The 26,680-nt window shown below is 41.4% G+C and overlaps 1 protein-coding gene across 1 annotated transcript; it reads left to right on the top strand.

Moving 5' to 3' along the window:
• The first annotated feature begins 8,671 nt into the window (after positions 1–8,671).
• Positions 8,672–26,420, top strand: TNFSF10 (TNF superfamily member 10). Its single transcript, NM_001266034.1, is given in 5 exon segments — positions 8,672–8,897; positions 16,864–17,001; positions 20,208–20,250; positions 22,895–22,999; positions 25,521–26,420. Coding segments are annotated over 5 exon segments (846 nt in total). The 5' UTR covers positions 8,672–8,765; the 3' UTR covers positions 25,949–26,420.
• The last annotated feature ends 260 nt before the right edge of the window (positions 26,421–26,680 follow it).

The raw sequence follows: 26,680 nt of genomic DNA, 5'->3' as shown, positions 1-26,680 counted from the left end.
TTGAACCTGGGAGGTGGAGGTTGTAGTGAGCCGAGATCACTAGTGGCTGTGATTTTTTTAAACTGCCAATATGAAGTGTTGGTGAGGATGTGTGGGCAATCGAAACACATAGATTATTATTAGGGTTTAAAATGTTACAACCTCTTTGAAAAACTGTTGGCAGGTTTTTTTGTTTGTTTGTTTTGAGACGGAGTCTCGCTCAGTCGCCCAGCCTGTAGCCCAGGCTGGAGTGCCGTGGCGTGATCTTGGCTCACTGCAACCTCCACCTTCCAGTTTCAAGCAATTCTCCTGCCTCAGCATCCCGAGTAGCTGGGACTACAGGCGCCTGCCACACCATGCCCGGCTAATTTTTTTATTTTTAGTAGAGACGGGGTTTCACTGTGTTAGCCAGGATGGTCTGGATCTCCTGACCTCGTGATCTGCCTGCCTCGGCTTCCCAAAGTGCTGGGATTACAGGCATGAGCCACCACACCCAGCCTTTTATTTTTTTTTTAATTGAGATGGAGTCTAGTTCTGTTGCCCAGGCTGGAGTGCAGTGATGTGACCTTGGCTCACTGTAACTTCCACCTCCAGGGTTCAAGCGATTCTCATGTTTCAGCCTCCCATGTAGCTGAGGCTACAGGCACGCACCACCATGCCCGGCTAATTATTTTGTATTTTTAGTAGAGACAGTGTTTCACCATGTTGGCCAGGCTGGTCTCGAACCCCTGACCTCAGGCGATCTGCCCTCCTTGGCCTCCCAGAGTGCTGGGATTACAGGCGTGAGCCACCACACTTGGCCAACAGTTTTTTTAAAATGTTAAACGTCTACACTGTGACCAGAAATTCTATTCTTCAACACTAACTTAATAAAAAGCTTTTGTGCATAACAACTTTACAAAAACATTCAATGTTACTTTATTCACAATTATCAAAAACTGAAAACAACCCTAAAGCTCATCAGTAGAAGGAACAGAGAAATTATGGAATACTACTTACTAATAAAAGAGAACAAACTACTGATGCATGCAAAATAGGGATAAATCTCAAAAACATTATATTACGGAGGAAAAAAAGCCAAAAAGTAATTACCTTGAGGGGGTTAACTGGAAAAGTGCATGAGGGAACTTTTGCTCTAGGACTGCCAGGTTTGTATGCCTGCTATGTAGCAACAGACTGTTACCCTGACAGTTATCAGTAAACTGAAAATGTCCCTTGTGGTTTGAGCTGATAACATCCCTTACGGCTGTGGCATTTAGCTTTTGCTTTGACTAACCAGCATGCAACTAACTTCCTTCCAGTGTTGGAATTTTCCTAACTTGTAAGGCAAAGCTCATTTCTCATCAGATAAACTGAAAATGTTAGATACTCACCTTCTCATCTTCCCTTGAAGCTAGGGTGTGACATGACCTAGACTCTGCCAATCAGGTGCATAAACACACATGAAACAGAAGCTAATGATGAATTATGAAGCTCATGAATTATGAAACAGAAGAAGACACTGAGCAGATTCTGTTCTGGGGACTTTGTCCACTGACTACTGTATTAAGTTTCCAGAAACAGCAGTGTCACTGGTTCTAGGAGCAGCATCTGATGTCTAGTGTAGGTGGCACCAGTGTTGCAGCTGTGACGTGTGTATTCCGTGGTGGAAGCAGTTATATTGCTACCACAGTGACTGTGTGTGTATTCAGTTTCCAGAAACAGCAGCATCACTGGTCCTAGGAGCAACATCTGACATCTAGTGTAGATAGCACCAGTGTTGCAGCTGTGTTGTGTGTATCCTGCAGTGGAAGCAGTTATATTGCTATCAGAGTGACTGTGTGTGTGTGTTCAGTTTCCAGAAACAGCAGCGTCACTGCTTCTAGGAGCAGCATCTGATGTCTAGTGTAGGTGGCACCAGTGTTGCAGCTGTGATGTGTGTATCCTGTGGTGGAAGCAGTTTTATTGCAACCAGAGTGACTGTGTGGATAAGTGTTGGTGATTCCGGATTTGAGAGCTCCATATCTAGGTTTATAGCCACCTCAACTCCCACCAAGATTCAAACAAGTCATTTTTCTGTTTCCATGTGTCAGAATTGGTGTTAGTTGCCTGACGCTAAAACACTACTTCACTACTTGAAATTTAATTGAAGCTATCTTGAGTAGTGTTCTCTGTTAATTGTAGCTGAATGTATTTAAATAATCCCCAGTCCTAAGCTCTATCAGTTTTCTATTGCTACAATAATACTTTGAAGCCAACAACTCAGTGGATTAAAACAATTATTTATTCTTGCTCACTTCTCTGGGAGTTGCCTGGGAATCAACTGATCTAGGCTGTGTTGAACTGACCTTGGCTCCAAAATGTGGACTAGGTCTAGCTCAGCTCCATGCATCTCTCATCCTCCTTGGACTACCCAGGGTTTGTCTTCTCATGGAAACAACAGAGTTGGACAAGACCAACCATGAAATTTTAATCTAAGCCTTCTCATGTAAGGTTTACTGATATTCCAATGATCAAATCACATTACCAAGTCCCACATGGGTGAAGAGGGGATATACACTCCTTATATACTGATGTGAACTGTAAAGCCACATGGCAAATGGTATGAATAGAGAGACAGATGAAGAATTGGGGAAAATAATAAGATCTAGTATATTAACTTATACCCCACCCCTATCCTCCAACATTAAAAAAAAAAAAAACCACTTAGGTAGTGACTATTGTTGGTATAATTGTTGAGTTTTGTTTGTTTTTGCTTTTGAGACGGAGTCTCGCTCTGTCACCCAGGCTGGAGTGCAGTGGCATGATCTTGGCTCACTGCAGCCTCCACCTGGCCTGGTATAATTGTTTTAATAGCTATTGAAGTCTTAGCAGAAGACGCCAGGTGTGGTGGTCATGCCGGTAATCACAGCACTTTGGGAGGCTGAGGCAGGTGGGTCACCTGAGGTCAGGTGTTCAAGACCAGCCTGGCTAACATGGTGAAACCTCGTCTCTACTAAAAATACAAAAATTAGCCAGATGTGGTGGCAGATGCCTGTAATCCCAGCTACTCAGGAGACTGAGGCAGGAGAATCACTTGAACCCGGGAGGCGGAGGTTGCGGTGAGCCGAGATCACACCATTGCACTACCATTGCATTCCAGCCTGGAAGACAGAGCGAAACTCTGTCTCAAAAAAAAAAAAAAAAAAGCTGTTATCTCCAAAGAGTTTGTAAAAAGTGGACAGATACTTTGTATTGCTTAAGAGGACTCATCTGGCAGCAGTTTACCATCTTCATTCTGGAAGCTCAGTTGTCCCAACACCTATGAGATTACTAGCCTGAATCAGCAGCTATTGAGTGGTAGAGTGTGGATGCTTGGGCAGAAGAGTCCAAATACATATCCAATTTTATATCTAGTGTGATGGGGGGAGGAGGAGTAAATGATTTGAGGAATACAGAATTGGTTTTGCCCTAATATAGTGTGGATAAAATAGTCAAAGTTTAGAGCAATTTACCTGGAAGCAAATAGATGTGAATTCTAGTCATTGTGCCATTTTGTAGTTCAACAACCATGGCTAACTCACTTAAATTTTGGTGCTTTAGTTTCCTTTATCAACCAAGCAATAGAATTTTCCTGGGGGTCTTTAAGATGTCTAACAGTCCAGTCATTTTATGATTCTACCATTGCCTGATTATAAAAATAATAGGATTCGGCCCGCCACGGTGGCTCATGCCTGTAATCTCAACACTTTGGGAGGCCGAGACGGGTAGATCACCTGAGGTCAGGAGTTCGAGAGCAGCCTGGCCAACATGGCAAAACCCCGTCTCTACTAAAAATACAAAAATTAGCTGGGCATGGTGGCACAACGTGCCTATGGTCCCAGCTACTTGGGGGGCTGAGGTGGGAGAATTGCTTGAACCCAGGAGACGGAGGTTGCAGTGAGCAGAGATCATGCCACTGCACTCCAGCCTGGGTGACAAAGTGACACTCCATCTCAAAAAATAATAATAATAATTTAAAAAAATTAATAGAATTCATTTCTTCACTCGAAGGTAGTGTGTCCAAGACCTCTTCTGACAAGACTTCATTTTTATTTTTATTTTATTTTATTTTTTTGAGACTACATGTCCTGCTCTTGCCCAGGCTGAGGTGCAGTGCATGATCTCAGCTCACTGCAACCTCCTCCCACTAAGCTGAAGCAATTCTCCTGCCTCAGCCTCCTGAGGAGCTGGGATTACAGGCACGCACCACCAGGTCCGTGAGCCACTGCACGCGCCCAGCCTAACAGCTCTTATAATTAAATCTTTACATAAGAAGAAAAGTTTTAAAATCTTTACAAATCTTCACAGGGCACTGGTGGCAGCAACAGCTTCTGTTTTTCCCTTCATGTTAAAAGCAAACAAGGATCAACTATTGGCAAAATTAAGTGCCTGGAAGTATAGATCTTTTAGACAAATACCCAGGCTTATATTCCCGAAACCTTTTCCCGCATCTCTGCTTGAGGAATGTACAGTCTTCTCTTCACCTCTATTGTCCCTTGGTCTGATTAAGAAAACAGCCCAAGCCTCCCAGTGTGGTTAGTTAAAGTTACTTTAACATTTACATTTTAACTAACATCTTTATTCACAGAATGAAATATTTGGCACTTGGTCATGGGATGTCATGCACTAGGAAGCAAGTAATAGATTTCTTGTAAGGCTTGGTGGGGAAGACAACAATTCCTTGTCTGTGACCATTCTGCAGAGCACACTGCTGCTCCTGAGGTAAAGAGCCTTAAGATTCTGGAGACTATGAAATGCTCATTCATCCAACCAGCATAGATTGTGCTCACAGTGTGCAAGGCATTGGTAGCAATGCATATGGCAAAGTTTCACTCTCATGCAACCTACATTCTTATAAATGGGGTAACCATAAAATAAATAAATAAATATAGAAACAAAAAGCCAGGCATGGTGGCTCACACAGGTAATCCCAGCACTTTGGGAGGCCGAGGTGGGCAGATCACCAGGTCAGAAGATTGAGGCCATCCTGGCCAACGCAGTAAAACCCTGTCTCTACTAAAAATACAAAAAAATTAGCTGGGTGTAGTGGCACGTGCCTGTAATCCCAGCTACTCAGGAGGCTGAGGCAGGATAATCGCTTGAACCCGGGAGGCGGAGGTTGCAGTGAGCCAAGATGGTGCCACTGCACTCCAGCCTGGGGGACAGAACGAGACTCCGTCAAAAAAAAAAAAAAAAAAAGAAGGAAATAAACAAGATACACTGGAAGTTCTCTAACCTTCAGTCAGTATGTTCCGCAGAGGGAATGAAGAACTTAGGCTGTTCTTCTCTTTCCGTCTATATATCTAACAAGATTTAAATTATTCTCAGAACTGATTATGCCAGTTGTAATTACATAGTTCATATAAATATCATGGAAGCCAATAAAATATGAGTTGTTTCTTGGGATGCTAAATTTAATGTTTTGTAAGGACTTAACTAAAAATTACTTAAAAATTATAAAACAGGCCGGGCTTGGTGTGTAATCACGCCTGTAATCTCAGCACTTTGGGAGGCTGAGGCGGGTGGATCACTTGAGGTCAGGAGTTCAAGACCAGCCTGACCAACATGGTGAAACCCTGTCTCTACCAAAACTACAAAAAATTAGCCAGGCATGGTGGTTCACAGCTGTAATCCCAGTTACTCAGGAGGCTGAGACAGGAGTCTCTTGAACCTGGGAGGCAAAAGTTGCAGTAAGCCAAGAGCCCACCACTGCACTCCAGCCTGGGTGACAAAGTGAGACTCTATCTCAAAAAAAAAATATATATATATATATATAAAAGAAAAAAGTATTTTTAAAAGGTTCTCAGCCGGGCATGGTGGCTCACGCCTGTAATCCCAGCACTTTGGGAGGTTGAGGCAGGTGGATCTCCTGAGGTCAGGAGTTCGAGACCAGCCTGGCCAACATGGTGAAACCCTGACTCTACTAAAAACACACAAAAAATTAGCCAGGTGTGGTGGCGAGCACCTGTAGTCCCAGCTACTTGGGAAGCTGAGGCAGGAGAATCACTTGAAACCAGGAGGTGGAGGTTGCAGTGAGCTGAGATTGCACCACTGCACTCCAGCCTGGGTAACAGAGCGAGACTCTGTCTCAAAACAAATAAAATAAAATAAAATAAAAAGTTCTCACTCCAGTTTAAATAAACTGAATCGCTGATTAAAGGGTATAGTTAATGTATGGATGCCAGTCAGCAGAGTCATACTAGCTATAATAATAATGGCTTTAGCTCTATATTATTTATATTAAACATTGTTATAACAAAAGGATTAAGATTTCTCTATATCAAATACGTATATATAATATCTTTGTATTTAATACATTAGGAGGTTCAAAGATAGAGGTAACTGGACCTCTTGACTCTTGTTTGTTTTTGTTTTTGTTTTTTTTTTGAGACGGAGTCTCGCTCTGTCGCCCAGGCTGGAGTGCAGTGGCACGATCTCTGCTCATTGGAAGCTCTGCCTCCCGGGTTCGCACCATTCTCCTGCCTCAGCCTCCCCAGTAGCTGGGACTACAGGCGCCCACCACCTCACTCTCTGCTAATTTTTCGTATTTTTAGTAGAGACAGGGTTTCACCATGTTAGCCAGGATGGTCTCGATCTCTTGAACTCGTGATCTGCCTGCCTCGGCCTCCCGAAGTGCTGGGATTACAGGCATGAGCCACTGCACCTGGCTGACTCTTGTAACTCCTCAAGATTGTGTTTGTGGATTCGGATAGGAATCACCCCTTCTCCTGACCTGACCCCAAGATGAGCCTCCTCATTTCCACACTCTGGACTTTCTTACATGCTCATAAGATAGAGATGTTGACTTCCTGCACGTTTCCCATTCCTTCGTTTCATGCCTTTCACGTACATCATAGCCTAATGTTTCTATTTCTGGATTATAACAAAGGTGTTAAGTTGGTTTTCTTTGGTATTCTCCCCTGTGTTTCTTTGTCATCTCTCATTTCTTGTTTCTGCCCTGCCAGGCTGTGTGTCTTGTGCATTACAGTTATCCCACTCATCTTTCACCTAATTTAAAAAAACTCATTCAGTCCAGGACTTAGATTATAAGTGTGTTTAAATAGTGTTAGGTTCACATAATGTCTAAAACTTTTAGTAGGAAAAATGCTACCTTGCCAATTTGTCAGTGTCAAAAGGAATTTGCTTTTAAAAATTTGGCAATTTGACAGAGGCAAATTTAAGATTTGAAAATACTTTCTTAAATGTCGACAGTTGACTCATCTACAGCTAGAAGGCAAGAGCAGGAAGCGATGGTGACCAGCGGAGCCTGAATGAACTCAGGAATGTAACTCTAGATCAAGGGTCCTAACTGTAGGTTTCAAAGAATCTCTTGGAGTACTTGCTGAAAAATGTAGGTTCCTAAGTCCACTGCCAGAAACTCTGATTCAGTGGGTCAAGATGGAATAACTAAACAATGGCCTGATGCAGTGGCTCATGCCTGTAATCCCAGCACTTTGGGAGGCTGAAGCAAGAGAATCACTTGAGGTCAGGAGTTTGTGACCAACCTGGCCAACATGGTAAAACCCTGTCTCTACTAAAAATACAAAAAAAAAAAAAATTAGCTAGGCATGGTGACATGCACCTGTAATCCCAGCTACGTGGGAGGCTGAGGCAGGAGAATTGCTTGAATCTGGGAGGTGGAGGTTGTGGTGGGCCGAGATCGTGCCATTGCACCACTGCACTCCAGTCTGGGCAATAAAGTGAGATTCTGTCAAAAAAAAAAAAAAAAGAAGAAGAGAGAGAAAGAGAGAAAGAGAGAAAGAAAGAAAGAAAGAAAGAAAGAAAGAAAGAAAGAAAGAAAGAAAGAAAGAAAGAAAGAAAGAAAGAGAGAAGAAAGAAATGCTGAACAAGATATAGAGACAACATACAGCTGGGCCAGCATATGACATCTGATAGTGGGGAGATGTGGGGCTGGGTCCTGGATCTGAGGGTGATTAACTCCCCGTAACTTCTTTTCCTAATCTGTAAAAGGATAGTGACAGTGAGACATTGTGATGGGGTTAATATTTTGGAAAACATCCACATGTTTTTTTCCTTTGCCTTTCTGAGTGTGTCAACTACTTCCTACCTGTCCAGCCTAATACACAGGCATATTGTCTTGGTAGGGGGTGGAGATCTGAGGAAGAGATTAGAATTTGTGTCCGAAGGTTTACAAAGAGGAAGAAGAAGTCAATATTTAGATTCTGACATTCAAGATGGAGTTATGTAGCAAGACCATTGCTATGAGATAGTATTTCTATTTTCCTTTATCCACTCCCACCCTGCCCTCTCCCCACACCTCACAGTAGCATGAGAAAAACCAGATATGGAAGTTTCAGGTCATAAAAATTATCTTATAATTTAGAAAATAGGCCTTGTACCTATGACAGCCAGGCCATGAGGCTTAGAGCTCTGTGGTAGAATGAGGATATGTTAGGGAAAAACAAAGAAAATCCCTCCCCTCTTCGGCTGAGGACATTATAAAAAGGAGAGCAAGAAAGAGAAGAGACAAATGGGCTTGAGGTGAGTGCAGAGAAGGGGTGCATGGATCCCGAGGGCAAGGAGAGGAGCTTCTTTCAATTTCCCTCCTTTCCAGCAACTACTTTGAGACAAGAGTTGTCACTGGGCGGTAGGAAAGGGGAGGGACAGATGCAGGTTCAATAGACGTGGGTGGGGCCAAGGCCATAGAACCCAGAAAAACAACTCATCCGCATTCGTTTCCTCACTGACTATAAACGAATAGAGAAGGAAGGGCTTCAGTGACCGGCTGCCCGGCTGACTTACAGCAGTCAGACTCTGACAGGATCATGGCTATGATGGAGGCCCAGGGGGGACCCAGCCCGGGGCAGACCTGCGTGCTGATCCTGATCTTCACGGTGCTCCTGCAGTCCCTCTGTGCAGCTGTAACTTACGTGTACTTCACCAACGAGCTGAAGCAGGTCAGTGCAGGGCAGTGCACTCGGTCTCAGGGGCGCTTAGCCACTGTCTGGTTACCTGCTCCTCCTTTGCATGTCAGCTTGCTCCTCTCTGAAGACTTCACTGCTTCCTTTCTCAGTGGGTACACTCTAACTGCTAAATTGCATAATCACTGAAGTCCTCGCAAAAGTGTAAGTTCAAGAAATCGTGTAAACTAAGTGCAGTGACAGAACTGGCTCCACTAGTTACTAGCAGATGTGGGCAACAAAACTCCTGAGGGATTTTTGGTTTTTAAAAGTATGCGTATTTTATAATATTAGCCATTGCAACTGTTCATGAAAGCTTTCTGCTAAATGCTTTATAGTTCTTTTGTTTTTCTTTTCCAAACTTTTATTTGTTCACATTCAATTGAAAAAGATAACTTTTACAGGTTCTTTGGTGCCCATATTCAGCATACAAAATTGTAAAAGACTATTCACAAATAAAACACATTAGCTCAAAATGGAAAAAAATAACAATGACAACAATAAAACAACCTAAGGTAGCGCACACTGTGACAGCTCTGCTTATGGGGACATGAGAATTACTGCGAAAATAAATAGAATGTCCTTTTGTAAAAGCAGCAATGGCATGTCTTGTAAACTTCCTTTTTTATGTTACAGCAAGGTTTGGAATAAAATCCACAGGGACTGGAGCTTACACGGCAGCCATGAATAAATAAGTCTGTTTCCTCAATTACCGTTGGTCCAGTTTTCCTTTTGAGTCCAAAGTGCAGCAGGTTTTAAAAGGTGCTCAGTTAGAGATTCTAACCAATTAAGTGGTGAATGATAAAATTTCTTTCCTGCTTTCAAACACAAATGGGTAAATCTGTCCCACAGCAGTAGCAACAGCCTTTAAACAGGGCCTTATTACTGTGATACTTCCTGTCGAAAAAAACTGTAAGGTAGCCCTTAGAGTCTTTATCCAATAGCACACAGCAGGATGAAGCTCAGGTTCGTAACTCACATGAGGTCTATTGTTCTTTGTGAATTCTGGCAAACAGATTTCTTTATTTTTTAGTTTTTTTATTTTACTTTAAGTTCTGGGATACATGTGCAGAACGTGCAGGTTCGTTACATAGGTATACATGTGCCATGGTGGTTTGCTGCACCCATCAACCCATCACCTAGGTTGTAAGCCCCACATTCATTAGGTATTTGTCCTAATGCTCTCCCTCCCCTTGCCACCCACCCCCTGGCAAGCCCCAGTGTGTGATATTCCCCTCCCTGTGTCCATGTGTTCTCATTGTTCATTATAAGTGAGAACATGCAGTGTTTGGTTTTCTGTTCCTGTGTTAATTTGCTGAGAATGATAGTTTCCAGCTTCATCCGTGTCTCTGCAAAGGACATGATCTCATTCTTTTTTATGGCTGCATAGTATTCCATACTATGTAGTATATGTATATGTGTATATGTGGTATATGTATATGTAGTATGTGTATATGTGCCACATATTCTTTATCCAGTCTATCACTGATGAGCATTTGGGTTGATTCCAAGTCTTTGCTATTGTCAATGGTGCTGCAATAAAGATATGTGTGCATGTGTCTCTATAGCAGAATGATTTATAACCCTTTGGGTGTATACCCTGTAATGGGATTGCTGGGTTGAATGGTATTTCTGGTTCTAGATCCTTGAGGAATTGCCATACTGTCTTCCACAATGGTTGAACTAATTTATTCTCCCACCAACGGTGTAAAAGCATTCCTGTTTCTCCACATCCTTCCAGCATCTGTTGTTTCCTGACTTTTTAATAACCACCATTCTAACTGGAGTGAGATGGGATCTCATTGTGGTTTTGATTTGCATTTCTCGAATGACCAGTGATGATAAGCTTTTTTTCATGTGTTTGTTGGCTGCATAAATGTCTTCTTTTGAGAAGTATCTGTTCCTATCTTTTGCCCACTTTTTGATGTGGTTGTTTGTTTTTTTTTTTTTTCTTGTCAATTTGTTTTACAAGAAACAAATTCCTTGTGTATTCTGCATATTAGACCTTTGTCAGATGGGTAGATTGTAAAAATTTTCTCCGATTCCGTAAGTTGCCTGTTCACTCTGATGGTAGTTTCTTCTGCTATGCAGAAGCTCTTTAGTTTAGTTAGATCCCATTTGTCAATTTTGACTTCTGTGCAATTCCTTTTGGTGTTTTAGTCATGAAGTTTTTGCCCATGCCTGTGTCTTGAATGGTATTGCCTAGGTTTTCTTCTGGGGTTTTTATGGTTTTAGGTTTGACGTTTAAGTCTTTAATCCATCTTGAGTTAATTATTGTAGAAGCTGTAAGGAAGGGGCTCAGTTTCTGTTTTCTGCATATGGCTAGCCAGTTTTCCCAGCACCATTTATTAAATAGGGAATCCTTTCCCCATTGCTTGTTTTTGTCAGGTTTGTCAAAGATCAGGTGGTTGTAGATGTGTGGTGTTATTTCTGAGGCCTCTGTTCTGTTCCATTGGTCTATATATCTGTTTTGGTACCAGTAGCATGCTGTTTTGGTTACTGTAACCATCTTCCCTGCTTTGTTGTTCCGAGTTGGAGTTACAGTTCTTGACTGATGAATTCTTGAGGGTTGAGGTAGCTGTATCAGAGTTGTGTCTGCTTCTGTTCACCGGTATAACTCTGGGTCTAGCATGTGGTTCCCAAGTAACCACTAATACTAATACTTGTGGTTCACTAAATACTTATTGATCGAATGAACAGCCTTTGCCAATGCGGTAGGCACCATGAATATGCAGGCAACAAAGGCAGAGTCAGGCTCAACCCAAAGCCAGGCTCTAAATCACTGAACACTCCCATTTTGTATTCCAGATGTAGCTAGTCCTGGTGAACTTTCACACCTTTGAAATGTTTTGCTTTTAGGTATGAGGCATTCCTGTGTTGACAATAAGTGAGAATACAAAGGACTGGCATTCTGCCTATTCCTGGGGCACAGGCATGTCATGGGTAAAATCCATAATAAAGAAGTTATCAAATAGACACAGCTGTTCATGATAAAACAATTGAAAAGCAAACTGCCAGTCTCTGCCTATGGATGGTCCATGTACAAATTGAGGTATCTTTGATAGAAAAAAACAAACAAACACTTAGTGCCACTTTAGTTTATGATTTTCTCGATGAAAATCCCTGGAACTACGACTCCAAAATTGCTGAAAATAAACCAACTCAGTTTTGGACTTCTAATATATATTTTAACTCATTGTATATTAAATAGTAGAGAATTATGAGCTACAAGGAACTTCAGATCCTCCCCCGACCACCACAACCACATTTTTACAGATGAGGAGACAAGAAATAATGTACTCATGTTCAGACAAGGCTTTGGAGGCAGTGCTGGGGTGACTAGCACCCAGGTCTGTAGGCTCTTCCCTCCATAGTGGGATGTCCACAGGGTTAACCTATGTACACCTTGTAATGTACAGTGCTTGCACAGTCCATCCTGTAGCACCAACTCTGCCAGCTGACTAGGAAATGAAAGACTAAGGATCTCAGAAAAGTATAAATTGTGCAAAAGACATAGAGTGATAACTATTTGCTAGGGAAATACAGTTTGCATATCCTGTGGAGTGTAAGTTTGGTTATCTCAATCAGTCAGAAATTTTTCTTTTGGAAATGGATGAGGCAGACTCTTGTTTTATTTGCAAGTAATTATGAAAATTATGGCTACCATTAGATGACCAGTAAAGTCAGGTTTATTGTAGGCACATTTAGAAAAGAGTTTCTTTTGTAACAAAAAAAAAAAATCATGAAACTATAGTCATACCTTTAGCTTTAAGTCTACACGAGAGACTGGCACCAATTTGGAGCCAGAATTTCCTAACCTTTCTTAACTTTACAGCATAAACAGAGTAAAGCTGTTACTCCATACCCAAGTAGCTCCATCAATTTGCTCACATTGCAAGTTGGGACTAATTTTAAGATTGAATCAACCAGTTATTTACTCAACTGACTCATGCAATTGTCTGTATATATAATCAAATTTCTTTTTCAATTCTACTATAAAAATGGAAATTTCATATAAGGCTTAAGATCTTCCCACTTGCACACATTTTTCCTAATTGCATTTTGACATATGAATACATATACATTAGGCATGCAGAAGAATTCATTGAGAGTGCAAGAAAGCTAGGAGAATTACAGATATTGAGCAATTACTGTGTACCAGGAACTTTGAAAAGTATTGCCTGATTTCAATTCTCATAACAATTCTATAACGTAAGTATAATTACCCCATATTATAGATGAACAAACTAAGGCTGAGGTGAAGTTAAGAGATTTGTTCAAGATTACAAAACTAGTAAAAGGTAAAGCCTGATTTTGAACCCAGGCATGAAGGAGGTACTCAATAAATTGAAGCACCTACTTTTTTTTTCAATATACTTTTTTCAATACATTACAATGCTATTTTTATAGTAGCATTGTAATTCCTGCTGAAAAGTCTCCTGAAGGTGTCACTTTCTTCATCAGAAATTTTCCAAAGGGAAAATATATTTGAATCTTCTGTGTAGACTTTGGAAAAGTATATTCAACTTAAGTATTAATTTCTTAAAATTGAATACAGGCTCCACTTTGGCTGGTGAAATTTTGCAGAAGATACAGTCTGCAAGGATTATAGGGTGTAAGGGTTAAGGAAGGCTTCATAACATTGGATTGGATCTTCACAAATAAGCTGTAGACCAGCAAACATGAACAACAAATATGGGCTGAGCCCTCAAAGTCTGTGTCCCTCTGAGAAAGTTTTATGATAAGGGAATGGCCTATCACTGTGGCATCATAGATGGGGAGGAAAAAGGAGAAGGGATTCCTCTCCACAGATCTCCGTAAATGATCCTTTATGCTATTTGCAGTTTGCAGAAAATGATTGCCAGAGACTAATGTCTGGGCAGTAGAGAGGGTCAGTGCTGCCATCTTGAAGTCTACCTTGCTGAGTCTACCCTACTGACCTCAAGCCCCATCAAGGACTGGTTGACCCTGGCCTAGACAACTACCATGTTTGTAACAGCACCAAGAGCAGTCACCATGGAAATCCACTTTTCAGAACCAAGGGCTTCTGGAGCTGAAGAACAGGCACCCAGTGCAAGAGCTTTCTTTTCAGAGGCACGCAAATGAAAATAACCCCCACACGCTACCTTCCGTCCCCAGTGCCCAGGTGTGGTTAGTTAGAGCATATAGCCTCAGCCTGTGATATGCTGCAGGAAACTCATACTTTGAAGTGGAAAGGATGGGAGGAGGCGAGGGGAGACATATCGTCTTAATTATCATTCTTGGAATAACCACAGCACCCCACGTCAACTCACCATGTGTCTAGTCACCAGCATTGGCCAGGTTCTATAGAAGAAACTACCGAAATTCATGATGCAGGAAACATGTGAGGGTGGAGAGGGTGATTGAGGCTTCCTCTCTGGATTTCTATTGTTCAGAAAACAGTATTTATGCATAAAAAGGTCTAGAAAGAGAAACACCAAAATGACAATGTGATCTCTAGATGTTATGATTATGGGTGCTTTTTTTCCTTTTTATTTTTCTATATTTTACAAATTTTCTACAGGGAATGTCATAAAAATATCCATGCTATCCATATGTAATTTTCATACAGATTTAAAGAACAAAACATTTTTATATAGTCTTATAAGAAAACAACCATACTCAAAATTATGCACACACATAGTATGATCTCACCTCCGTAAACAAGAGAGATCATCCAAAGGTTAACTAGGAGGTGGGAATATAGATGCCATTAGTGGTTGTTTCAGTTTTTTGTTTGTTTGTTTTTGTGATTTACTTATTTAGTTTTTGGAGGGTTTTTTTTTTCTTTTAGAAAAGCGTTCTTTACTTTTCCATGCTTCCCAGCTTGCCTGTGTATCTGGAATGTATCCAGGCTTTATAAACTCCTGGACAATAATGTAGCTACATTAGCTTGTCAACCTCCCATCCACTTATACCCAGGACCTTACTCAATTTTCCAGGTTCCCCCCACCTCCTCCTGAAAGTATTTCTAGAAAATACCAGAAGGGATCACAGGCTGTAGCCAGCAATTGGTACTAAACTGGGCTAGTCCTGTGGCTCAAGCTCCACTACCACCATCCATGTCAAATTCCACCTCAGTTGACAAGTTGTTGCCTGCTGCCATTACTGCCTGATCACAGGCAGCTGTCAACTCTGCACCTTGCCTCTCATGGCTGGAGCCTCCCATCTTCAGCCATTTCCTGCTGAGAGAGCTTACAGCTGATGTGAAGTAAAAAGGCATACTTCTCCCTCCTTTCTGTGTCAGGCACACCTTTTTGCCCCAACAAGTTAGAGAGACTTGTGAGCCTGCTTGTTCAGTGTAATCGAACCGAAGCTTGGCCAGAGTCCACTCATACGGGGTGAACTGGGACAGTGTCCAGGGAAAGTTCGCTCTTCCTGGAACTACCCTCGGGCCTCGTAGCTGATCCCAGTTTCTCGTCTCTTCCGTCATGATCCTTTCCCACAGTTTGCTAGACACGCTTTCGTATTTCTGAATCATATGTGACTGAGTGCCTTCCTTGGAAAGGTTTTGCATCTCCCAAGTCAATTGGAGTTGCAACTAGATGTCTACAGGCGGGGCAGGCAGGGGCAAGGAAATGTACCTAAGTCCACGGCCAGTCATATCTCAACTCGGGCAGCCCCAGCTTCACCTCCAACTACATATACTACGGGAATGTTTTTCTCTTGTTGTTTAAAAGAGGAAGAAAGAAAATAAACATTTGTTTAAAAGTAAATGAATGATCTATGACAGGGTGTGTGGAAGAAATTTATTAACTCAAGTTTGCACTTTTGCATTTGAGGGACCTTGGCCAGATGTCCAAGGGTTACATGGCTGAGTACAGAACTGTGTGATTTTGGCTAGGACCGCTCATGAACAGTTCAGATATTCTGATTTAAAATGAGATCGTCTTTCTATAGAAAGGAGTGAATCATCATTCAATTTGATCCTCCCTTCAAGCTTTGCAGTACCTTAGTTCAAATAACAGATTAAAATTGCCATTTTCTCATTTATTTCCCCAGGTAGAGTCAATTCAGCAGATTTTTTCAGGGAAGTAACGTCTCTTCCATCCCACTTGTTAAAACAAAACAAAACAGAAGAGAAAATCCTTCTGGCTTTGTTTGGACCTTCTGTTTCCTGTATTCCTTGATTAAACAATGATCAGCCTGAAGAGTTCTGGGTGGTTTGGGGTGTGTGTGTTTGTGTGTGCTTATAACATCAAGCAAGGATTTGTTGATGAGAGTGAGGAGTTTGTTGACAATGATCTCAATCAGAAACAGGGAGAAAACTTTCAAAGAGTGTTTAAAGTCTCTGCCAATAAATCCCTAGTTAGTGTAAACACTTAATGAAACAGCGTTCAGATTTCTAGCAGCAACATGGTCCAGAGTCTGCCATCCAGAGGAGTAGAAATCAGATCAGTAACTAGAATCTACTTAGCTAGCCACAGCTCAGATCAAGAAACAGAACATGACCCCCTCCCAAATGATTTGGCTGTTTTTTATTTAGGATCCTAAAATTCAAACTGACTCCACTACCAACCTTGTATCTAGGTAGGTTTCCAGCATCAAAATGGGATACATACCGTGGCAGAGCTGGAAGACACCTCAGAATCACCATAGTGAACCGGCTCGAAACTAATGAGCAGACACAGGAGAATGGAAGCAATTTGTCAAGAAAAGCACAGCTGTTTAGTAAGGGAGGCAGGGAAGGACACTGTGACTCCAGATGCCTGACCCACACCTGCATCCTTTGCACTATATCCAGCTGCTTACTTTTATTCTCTTTCTCTCTTTTTTTTTAAGGACAAAGGAGAGCATGCTTACTTTTATTTCAAACAGAAACTTACTCAATGTGCCAAAACTTCTCTAAGTCTGCTATCAGTTTCTGTTGTCTTAACTTCCAAATGAACAAAAATAAAAAGCACTTATGCAAAATATTGTGTTATATTCCATCGCAACCCAGATGCAGGACAAGTACTCCAAAAGTGGCATTGCTTGTTTCTTGAAAGAAGATGACAGTTCTTGGGATCCCAATGACGAAGAGAGTATGAAGAGCCCCTGCTGGCAAGTCAAGTGGCAACTCCGTCAACTCGTTAGAAAGGTATATAATCTCACCAGGTGACCTCACCAGTAGGCAGATAAGGCCAGAAGAATTCCTTAAAGTGAAGGAATCTTTAAGATAATCAAGCCTAGACTCTGCATTTTACAAATAAGAAAACTTAGGCCCAGAGTATTTAAGTAATTTTCCCCAAATTCACAGAACTAGGAAAATGGGGGATAGCACCAAAAGGCAGGGCCTGGCCGACTCCTGATCTAGAGTTCATTCCTCTGCCCCAGACAGACTCCACATCTAGTCTAATCTTTTGATCTCACATTATGGAAACTGAGGCACACCCAGGGTAATGAAGAGAAGGTCACAAAGTCATAAAGAATGTGTGAGATTTTTTTTCATTCAAAAGATAAAGGAGATCAAATAATGATGTTTTATATTCTTCCCACATTGCCGATGTCTGGAATTAAATATTTATTTTTGTATGCATATAGAGATGAAGAAAGAGGAAAGTAAAAGGGAAGAAAGAGGAAAGGAAGGGAAGGGAAGAAAGAGATACTCTGAGAATTTGAAGGTAGTTTTTTCTTAATTTACAGCCAATAAATAACAAATTACAAAAAGTATCTGTTTATGGAAGTTGCTTAAACAGGACTTCCAGCAGAGACATGTTAGTTAACGGCTTATTTTACTAAATGTGGCAGAGTGACAGATCAAATCAAGTTTCTTCTCTTAGGCTCTTCTTTCTTTGTAAAATGGCATTTAATAATATTTGCGGCCAGGTGTAGTGGCTCATGCCTATAATCCCAACACTTTGGAAGGCTGAGGCAGGCAGATCACCTAAGGTCAGGAGTTGAAGACCAGCCTAGCCAACATGGTGAAATCCCATCTCTACTAAAAATACAAAAATTAGCAAAGTGTGGTGGTGTGTGCCTGTACTCCCAGCTACTTGGGAGGCTGAGACAGGAGAATTGCTTGAACCCAAGAGGCAGAGGTTGCAGTGGGCTGAGATTGTGCCACTGCACTCCAGCCTGGGCAACAGAACATGACTCTACCTCAAAAACCAAAATAAATAAATAAATAAATAAATAAATAAATAAATAAATAAATAATTGCTTCTGCCTATGTAAAAATATGAGATGAGAACATGACTATAAAAATACTCTGTAAACTATGAAGTACCACATACACCACCATTGTTTAAAGACATTAACTGGGGGAATTCCCAGGGTACGAGGAGAATGTGTTTTACACATGTTTGTAAGTCCATTGTTTGGTGCTCTGCATCTGTTTCTCCATATAAATACTGTTATATTGGTGGTTAGGGATCAAGTTTATAATCCTGAGCTGTTTTCACAATAGAGCCCTGACATACGTAAGATGCTATTTCTATGGGAAATGAAACTAGATTTCCTCCTAGGAGTCCTAGAAACATAGCTGCTCTGTGGCTGCCCTGGCAGCGTGGCCCCGGGCAGGGGGACCCACTCCACACAAGCTATACGGAAGCAGCTGTGATTCCACCACTGCAAATGACAGCGAGTGCTCAGGGGGCAAGGACCAGGAGACTAGGAAAAGCCTGGGCTGGAGAAGGGTCCTGAGGAAGCTGAGAAATGAAACTCCCAAGTTCCTGGGATAGGGGCTTGGGGAGGATGGAAGTGTAATTGTCCAGCAGGGGAGAGCGACTCAGAACTACGGTAGAAATCTGGAGACGGAGGAGAGGGCTGGGTGCTGTGGACAGGGAGTGGGGAGATAAGAGAAATAGTGAGGACATTTCTTTTTCCTGCTATTCCTGCCATTCTCCCTCCCATTCTCACATCCTGCTACCAACTAGAAAAGCGAGAAGCTGGGAGAATAGGTGAGAATGTGGGAAAAATAATTCTCTTTTTTTTCAGGCACATTAGTCGAACGGACTTATTCCAGTAAATATCCTATGCCCATTATCTCATTTAATCATCACGACAGCTCTGAATAATAAGTCATTATTATCCTCTTAAATATATTTTTAAAATAGATTAATAAATTGAAGTTTAGATCAGTGAAATAGCTTGAGCAGTCTCACAGAGCCAGTAACTGAAACATTTGAATGCAGGGCATCTGGCCATGCTTCTAGTCACTCTTTTTATTTTGCCTCCCACATTGTAGGAAAGTCCCTTTTCTTTCTCCTGCTGCTTCCCCTTCTTTCCTTCCTTTCTGTTGCAGAATAAGAGAAAGAGAGAATAAGAGTGGGAAAGAGAGGCACACAGAGAGAAATGAGAGAGAGAGAGAGAAGAGAGAATGCCGTGGTTTTCTCTCACTTCCCCTTCCTGTATGTCAGTGCCCAGAGAACTGATTACAGTCAGTCCATCACCACCAACCCTGCCCCCATTAGCTGGTATCAGGGCTTGAGGTGGAGGGAGAAGCAGAGAGCTTCTGCTTTGGGGTGGAAGTACAGAGAACGCAAGTTTCTGACAGTTGCAACATTAACTAGAGTGATTGGGAAAGAGGGCAGTGATGGGAGAAGGTGGCAGGAGGGACAGAGCTGAATTCAGAATCCGTGGATGAGCCAAGTCAGGATCTTCCCAGTTAATAGAAAGGTTTGCTTTTCACTCTTTCTTACTGGTTTTTCCCCATTGGTTAGTACAAAGGGAGGGGGAGTTACTAGATATTTAGCAAATATATGGGAAGGTGGTAAAATATCTTTATGTTGAGAATGGCTCAGCCACATTCTCAGAAGTGAAAGAATGACATGGTGTTGTCAGGTTATACCTTGATAGGCTATGTATGTCTGTGGGCATCCTGAGAGAGGGGAAGTGTGCCCTACGTCTTGAGGCTTGGGTCTGTCCAATAATTTTAAGCCTCTGGGCTCTGTTACCCAGTGCACTTATACACACACACACGAAGGTGCACATACACCCCACACACAGAAAGTGACATGACATGGCTGCCACACCTATCAGCCACATTTGGCTGAATTCACATGGCAGATGGCTTCTTCCTCCTGCACTGCTCCAGGTGTGACCTTTCCAAGACTTCATCCAGCAACAGAAGTTTCCCAGGTAGAGGACCATCCCTTGATTACTGTGTGGGGACAGCTATTTCAATATTCATCCCAGCTCCCACACCACCCCTTACAGACCCTATGCTTGACCAACTTAAAGCTTCCTAGATTGATAATGCATGTAGAAATTTCCTTTAGATATCAGCAAGAAGATCCATAAGCATTCTATTGTCAGTTTAAATTTTTAGGGAAATTAATAAGCTTTATTTAATAATATTTGCAGATGATTTTGAGAACCTCTGAGGAAACCATTTCTACAGTTCAAGGTACTATCTTTTTTGTTGCTATTTTAATTTTTTACTGTCATCTTCATGACAGGTGGTGAATAGTTCTCCATTCTCCTCTCTGTTCTCATCCACTCATCCATCCTCTGATCTGCTGCTCTGTATCTCAAGCCACTTGTTGATTCTATTTCCCTCTTTACACTGGCAGCTAGGAAACTCAGAATCAAATCTGTGGCCCACCTATGGTCAGAACTTTATTTCAGCTTAATTTTATTCTGCCCCATGAATTTTCCTTTCTCCTTAATTTCTTCACTTATTTGTTTCTACCTTCTAATGTGTTACAAACAAGCCATCTTAAATCATTTCTGGGAAACTGAGAGAAATAAATGAAATCCCTTAAAGTTACCCTTCTTTGTTTCAGGCCACCACTGGGTTCCAGGTCTTTCTTTACGAAAGCCTCCTCCTCCATCCTCCCTTTCCCAACAATCTTTCTACCCATCCACAATCCTCATCCTGTGGTCTTCATGCCACACCACCCTCTTGTTCATGGTCAGCAGCCTTCTCTTGACCCACCTCTCTGTTCAGTACTATTGCCCAGGCTGGCTTCTTTAGCCTTCCATCTGACACTCCCTCATCCTTCACAGCTCAAGTAATTGTCACCTCTTCAGAGAGGGCTTCTGTGGACACCTTTCTAAGTAAATTCCCCGCACTCTGTTATTTTTATCACACATACCTTGTTCATTTCCTTTCAGTTATTTTTTAAATGTTATTCTTTTCCAATGCAATAAACTTCCTCATCACTTGGCACCCCCATTTTCCTTTATTAAATATGTTTTCTTAAATATAAAGGACAGAATCTGGTCCTGGGGTCTAAGCCTTCTTTCTTATCATTTCTCCAAAGATGAAATCAGTAGTCAGAATGTTGAACACTCCACCTGTTCAGATGATTCATACCAGATTAATGGTCATGTTCATACCAGATTAATGGTCTATAGCAGATAGATGCATGTACTGTTTTCAGTGTTGGAAGAATAAAATTCTTTGTTATTCATCTCAGTAAGGTGAAACACTACTCTGTATACCAAGATATATCCATGGTACCTCGATACACATATTTGCAAGTTTCTTTTCTGGGACGAGTTTAATATAACCAGTAGGAAATTTCCTCTTTTAAAATTTTGCTTTCAAATCTAGGCTTTCCTACCCATATGCTTGAAATGACCTTAACAAATCTGTTGCCCAGGCTGGAGCGCAGTGGTGCGATCATGGCTCACTGCAGCCTCAAGTTCCTGGCCTCAAGCAATCCTCCCACCTCAGCTTCCCAAATAGCAGGGCTATAGGCACAGGCCAACACACCTGGCTGATTTTTCTATTTTTTATAGAGACAATGTTTCACTATGTCGCCCAGGCTAATCTCAAACTCTTAGGCTAAGCGATCCACCCATTTTGGCCTTCAAATTATCACTTTCTAATTCATATTTTCTGTAGAAGCCTGTAAGTCCCTTGAGGACATGGTCAGTGAAGTCAGTGATTAATATTTGTGGCCCTTTAGGGTGTAGTGGCTTACCCTAGCACTGTCTGATGAAAGAATATAATTTATCTTACAACCAATGTAAGCACTCTTGGGAAGTATGAACTGATTTTTTAGAGAAAGTCATTTGTTACATTTCTTTTCCGTTTTTTTTTAAATTTTTTTTTTAATTTTTATTTTTTGATGGAGTCTTGCTCTGTCGCCCAGGCTGGAGTGCAGTGGTGCAATCTCTGCTCACTGCAAGCTCCACCTCCTGGGTTCACACCATTCTTCTGCCTCAGCCTCCTGAGTAGCTGGGACTATAGGCTCCCGCCACCACGCCTGGCTAATTTTTTTGTATTTTCAGTAGAGACTGGGTTGCACCATGTTAGCCAGGATGGTCTCGATCTCCTGACATGACCCGCCCACCTCAGCCTCCCAAAGTGCTGGGATTACAGGCATGAGCCACCGTGCCCAGCCTACATTTCTGTTTCTTTAAGGCTACTCCAAAATACTTTGGACGGTGATCAATAAATGTTGTTTATTGTGATCTAGTGAATTCGCAACTTATATGCTTGTATATTCAATATCATAACCAGAATGTCAATTCCTGTTCTTTCTTTTTGGAGTGGAAGGGTGGTTGCAGGATGACTGTTGGATACCAGTTTGCCGCATCTAAGGGCAATTGTTATAATTGCTACTGCTTTAGAATCTACAGTAGTTAGCATAGAGAAAGGAAAATTGAGATGACAAAAATTGGTACCACTTTGTTTATTTCTGTATGTAATTCAAGGTGGAAATTTGCCAATACATGGTTATTTGCATACTTTAACTCAGCAGCATTATTACATGTCTACAGTTATTTCTTTATTTATATTTTTGGAAAAGGGATAGAATCTTCACTTTGTTGTATTCTCTTTGGACCTTACCTGTGAGACACTGATAAATTATAATCCATGTTACTGCTTATTCTTCCCGTGTAAAGTACTTTTCAAGTTGATCATAAGCTGAGGTAGGTTGATCATAATATCAAAATGTTATTTTTATGAAAACTCACGGAATCAACTTTGGAAGCCCAGTATGCTTACAATGACTGATTGGCAACACCTATGAACAGCAATGTATTTGAGAACTAGTTTGGCAAGTGTTGATGATTCTTTATCATTTCTCTTTTAGAAAAGCAACAAAATACTTCTCCCCTAGTGAGAGAAAGAGGTCCTCAGAGAGTAGCAGCTCACATAACTGGGACCAGAGGAAGAAGCAACACATTGTCTTCTCCAAGTAAGAAAAACAACAAATAAGTGACTTAAGGGAAAATAATGGAAGGATTGCACCAAGTAACTTATTTTTTAAATAATTTTACCTGAAATGTTTATATGGCTATCTACAAAATGCTCAGTATTAATCAGATCTCAGACTGACTGTTTTCAGATGCGAGATTACAGACAAATAGCTCAATTACTGCCATGACATAACTGGTCTCAGGAAAATTACAAAGTGGGAGAATTGGGTTTTTGCAGTTGCCAGGATCCCTTTTTTTTTCTTCTTCTTCTTTGGAGTAATTTCCCTTTCTTTCTTTCTTTCTTTCTTTCTTTCTTTCTTTCTTTCTTTCTTTCTTTCTTTCTTTCTTTCTTTCTTTCTTTCTTCCTTCCTTCCTTCCTTCCTTCCTTCCTTCCTTCCTTCCTTCCTTCCTTTCTTCCTTCCTTCCTTCCTTTCTTTCTCTTTCTTTCTTTCTTTCTTTCTCTTTCTTTCTGTCTTCCTTTTTTCTTTCTTTCTTTTCTTTCTTTCATCTTTCTTTCTTTCTTTTTTTTTTTAGACAGAGTTTCGTTCTTGTTGCCCAGGTGGGAGTGCAGTGGCACTATCTCGGCTCACTGCAACCTCCGCCTCCTGGGTTCAAGCGATTCTCCTGCCTTAGCCTCCCAAGTAGCTGGGATTGCAGGCATGCTCCACCACGCCTGGCTAATTTTGTATTTTTAGTAGAGACAGGATTTCTCCATGTTGGTCAGACTGGTCTCGAACTTCCCACCTCAGGTGATCCGCTTGCCTCGGTCTCCCAAAGTGCTGGGATTACAGGTGTGAACCACCGCACCCAGCCTTTCTCTCTTATGATTACTTCTTCCATCTCTTTGCACTTCTCTTCTTTGCTTGCCATCAAATCTCCCTTCTCTTTAAAGGTTCTAAATCATTTACTATCACTATGAATCACTAGGTTCTCCTAGTGGCATTTATATTAAATTAAACCATAGGAGATTGCCAATATTTGACCATATTTTACTTACACAAATGCCAGTTTCATATAGTTTAACCATATATGTTACATTTAATTTATATCTAGGCAGAACACATGTTGATATGGTGCTATGTAATACTGTGCATTTTTGTTGTTGTTGTTGTTTGTTCTTTTTTTTTTTTTTTTTTTTTTTTTTGAGACGGAGTTTCACTTTTGTCGCCCAGGCTGGAGTGCAATGGTGCCATCTCGGCTCACTGCAACCTTTGCCTCCCCGTTTCAAGCGATTCTCCTGCCTCACCTACCCAAGTAGCTGGGATTACAAGCATGCACCACCACACCAGGCTGGTCTCAAACTCGACCTCAGCTGATCTGCCCCCCCTCAGCCTCCCAAAGTGCTGGAATTACAGGCGTGAGCCACCGCACCAGGCCTCTGTCCATGGGTCTTACAGCGTAAATGTCTAGGTTGGAATCGCACCTCCTCTTCACCTAGATGCATGTTTTGAGCAAATTACTTAACCCAGTCAAGCTTCAGTTTCTTCATACGCAAACTTGAGACAAATCTGAACTCACAAAATGATGCAAAATGTCTGATCTATTGTATGTACTCAAGAAATACTCACTTTTATTTTTATCAGAGGCTTTGTCCCATAAATTTGTCTAAAAATATTTCAGACATCACTTAATAGATAAAAAGGTTGTTTGGGGGGGGGTTTGGGTTGGTTGGTTGGTTTAGTTTCTTCTGGGTAGTTGCCTTCTTGACATTTTTGGACTTATGTTTTATAAATGATTGGCATGTTCTGCCTACAAGTGAGGGGATTATTATGATGTTACTGCTTGCTACTCATCAATAAATATAATTGGTTTACGCTCTGGAAAAGCCCAATTTTGCACCAATCATGGAGATAGGCTAAAAGTGTAAAGGAATATCATTTTGGAAGGCTCATTTTTCATTCAAAACCTTTGAGTGTGAAAGATTCAAATATCTCAGAATCTTTAAATCTAGGCTCCTTTGCCAACTTTGTGCCTCTATTATTTTTGACTAGAGAAGCCATCTGCTTGGATGTACCTTTGACTCTGGAGAGCTGAGAAAGATCTAGCAGGGACCCAAAGAGTCCAAAAGGAATGGCAAGAACTTCTGAGATATAGGCCTAAAGAAATAGATACGTTCATTTAGGTTTCCTTCCAGATTGTCCACTTAAGTTCACCAGCACAAGAAGGGAGGAACGGATTCAGGGCAGAAGTTCTGCCCAGGAGTAACCATTGCTATCTAAGTGGGCCATCCCCTGTGCTACCATTCTAAGTGTGACACATGTGGCATAAGCAGCTGATAAGGTATAAAAAGACAAGGGACTCCCAACAGTTCCCAATGTCACAATGATACAGGAGCCTCCTAATTTCTATGTGACTAGAATTTATAATCCACATAAGATTGAAGGAGGAAGAAGTTTGATATTAGATTGAAATCCCTGGCAATCCCAACAAAAATATAGGCTAGCCACAGCTGCAAAGAAGCTCCTTGCTTTGCTACAAATTCCCTTCTGCTAACTCTCTTTCTCTCTAAATTTCCTACAGACTCCAAGAATGAAAAGGCTCTGGGCCGCAAAATAAACTCCTGGGAATCATCAAGGAGTGGGCATTCATTCCTGAGCAACTTGCACTTGAGGAATGGCGAACTGGTCATCCAAGAAAAGGGGTTTTACTACATCTATTCCCAAACATACTTTCGATTTCAGGAGGAAATAAAAGAAAACACAAAGAACGACAAACAAATGGTCCAATATATTTACAAATACACAAGTTATCCTGACCCTATACTGCTGATGAAAAGCGCTAGAAATAGTTGTTGGTCTAAAGATGCAGAATACGGACTCTATTCCATCTATCAAGGGGGATTATTTGAGCTTAAGAAAGATGACAGAATTTTTGTTTCTGTAACAAATGAGCACTTGATAGACATGGACCATGAAGCCAGCTTTTTCGGGGCCTTTTTGGTTGGCTAACTGACCTGGAAAGAAAAAGCAATAACCTCAAAGTGACTATTCAGTTTTCAGGATGATACACTATGAAGATGTTTCAACAAATCTGACCAAAACAAACAAACAAACAAAAAACAAAAAACCTCTACGCAATCTGAGTAGAGCAGCCACAACCAAAAAAATTCTACCACACACACTGTTCTGAAAGTGACTCACTCATCCCAAGAAAATGAAATTGCCAGATCTTTCAGGACTCTACCTCATATCAGTTTGCTAGCAGAAATCTAGAAGACTCTCAGCTTCCAAACATTAATGCAATGGTTAACATCTTCTGTCTTTATAATCTACTCCTTGCAAAGCTTGTAGAAGAAAGAGCAACAATCCATCTCTCAAGTAGTGTATCGCAGTAGTAGCCTCCAGGTTTCCTTAAGGGACAATGTTCCTAAGTCAAAAGAGAAAAGAGGCACCACTAAAAGATCACGGTTGGACTGATGCAGTGGCTTACGCCTGTAATCCCAACACTTTGAGAACCCAAGGTGGGCAGATCATGAGGTCAAGAGATCAAGACCATAGTGACCAACATGGTGAAACCTCATCTCTACTAAAAGTACAAAAATTAGCTGGGAGTGTTGGTGCATGCCTGTAGTCCCAGTTACCTGGGAGGCTGAGGCAGGAGAATCGTTTGAACCCGGGAGGCGGAGGTTGCAGTGAGGTAAGATCACGCCACCGCACTCCAGCCTGGCGACAGAGCAAGAC

Source organism: Macaca mulatta, chromosome 2, assembly GCF_049350105.2.
Source record: "Macaca mulatta isolate MMU2019108-1 chromosome 2, T2T-MMU8v2.0, whole genome shotgun sequence".
In the NCBI taxonomy this organism is placed as follows: domain Eukaryota; kingdom Metazoa; phylum Chordata; class Mammalia; order Primates; family Cercopithecidae; genus Macaca; species Macaca mulatta.
Note: the sequence above shows the minus strand (reverse complement) of the source record. Positions and strands in the feature narration are given on the sequence as shown.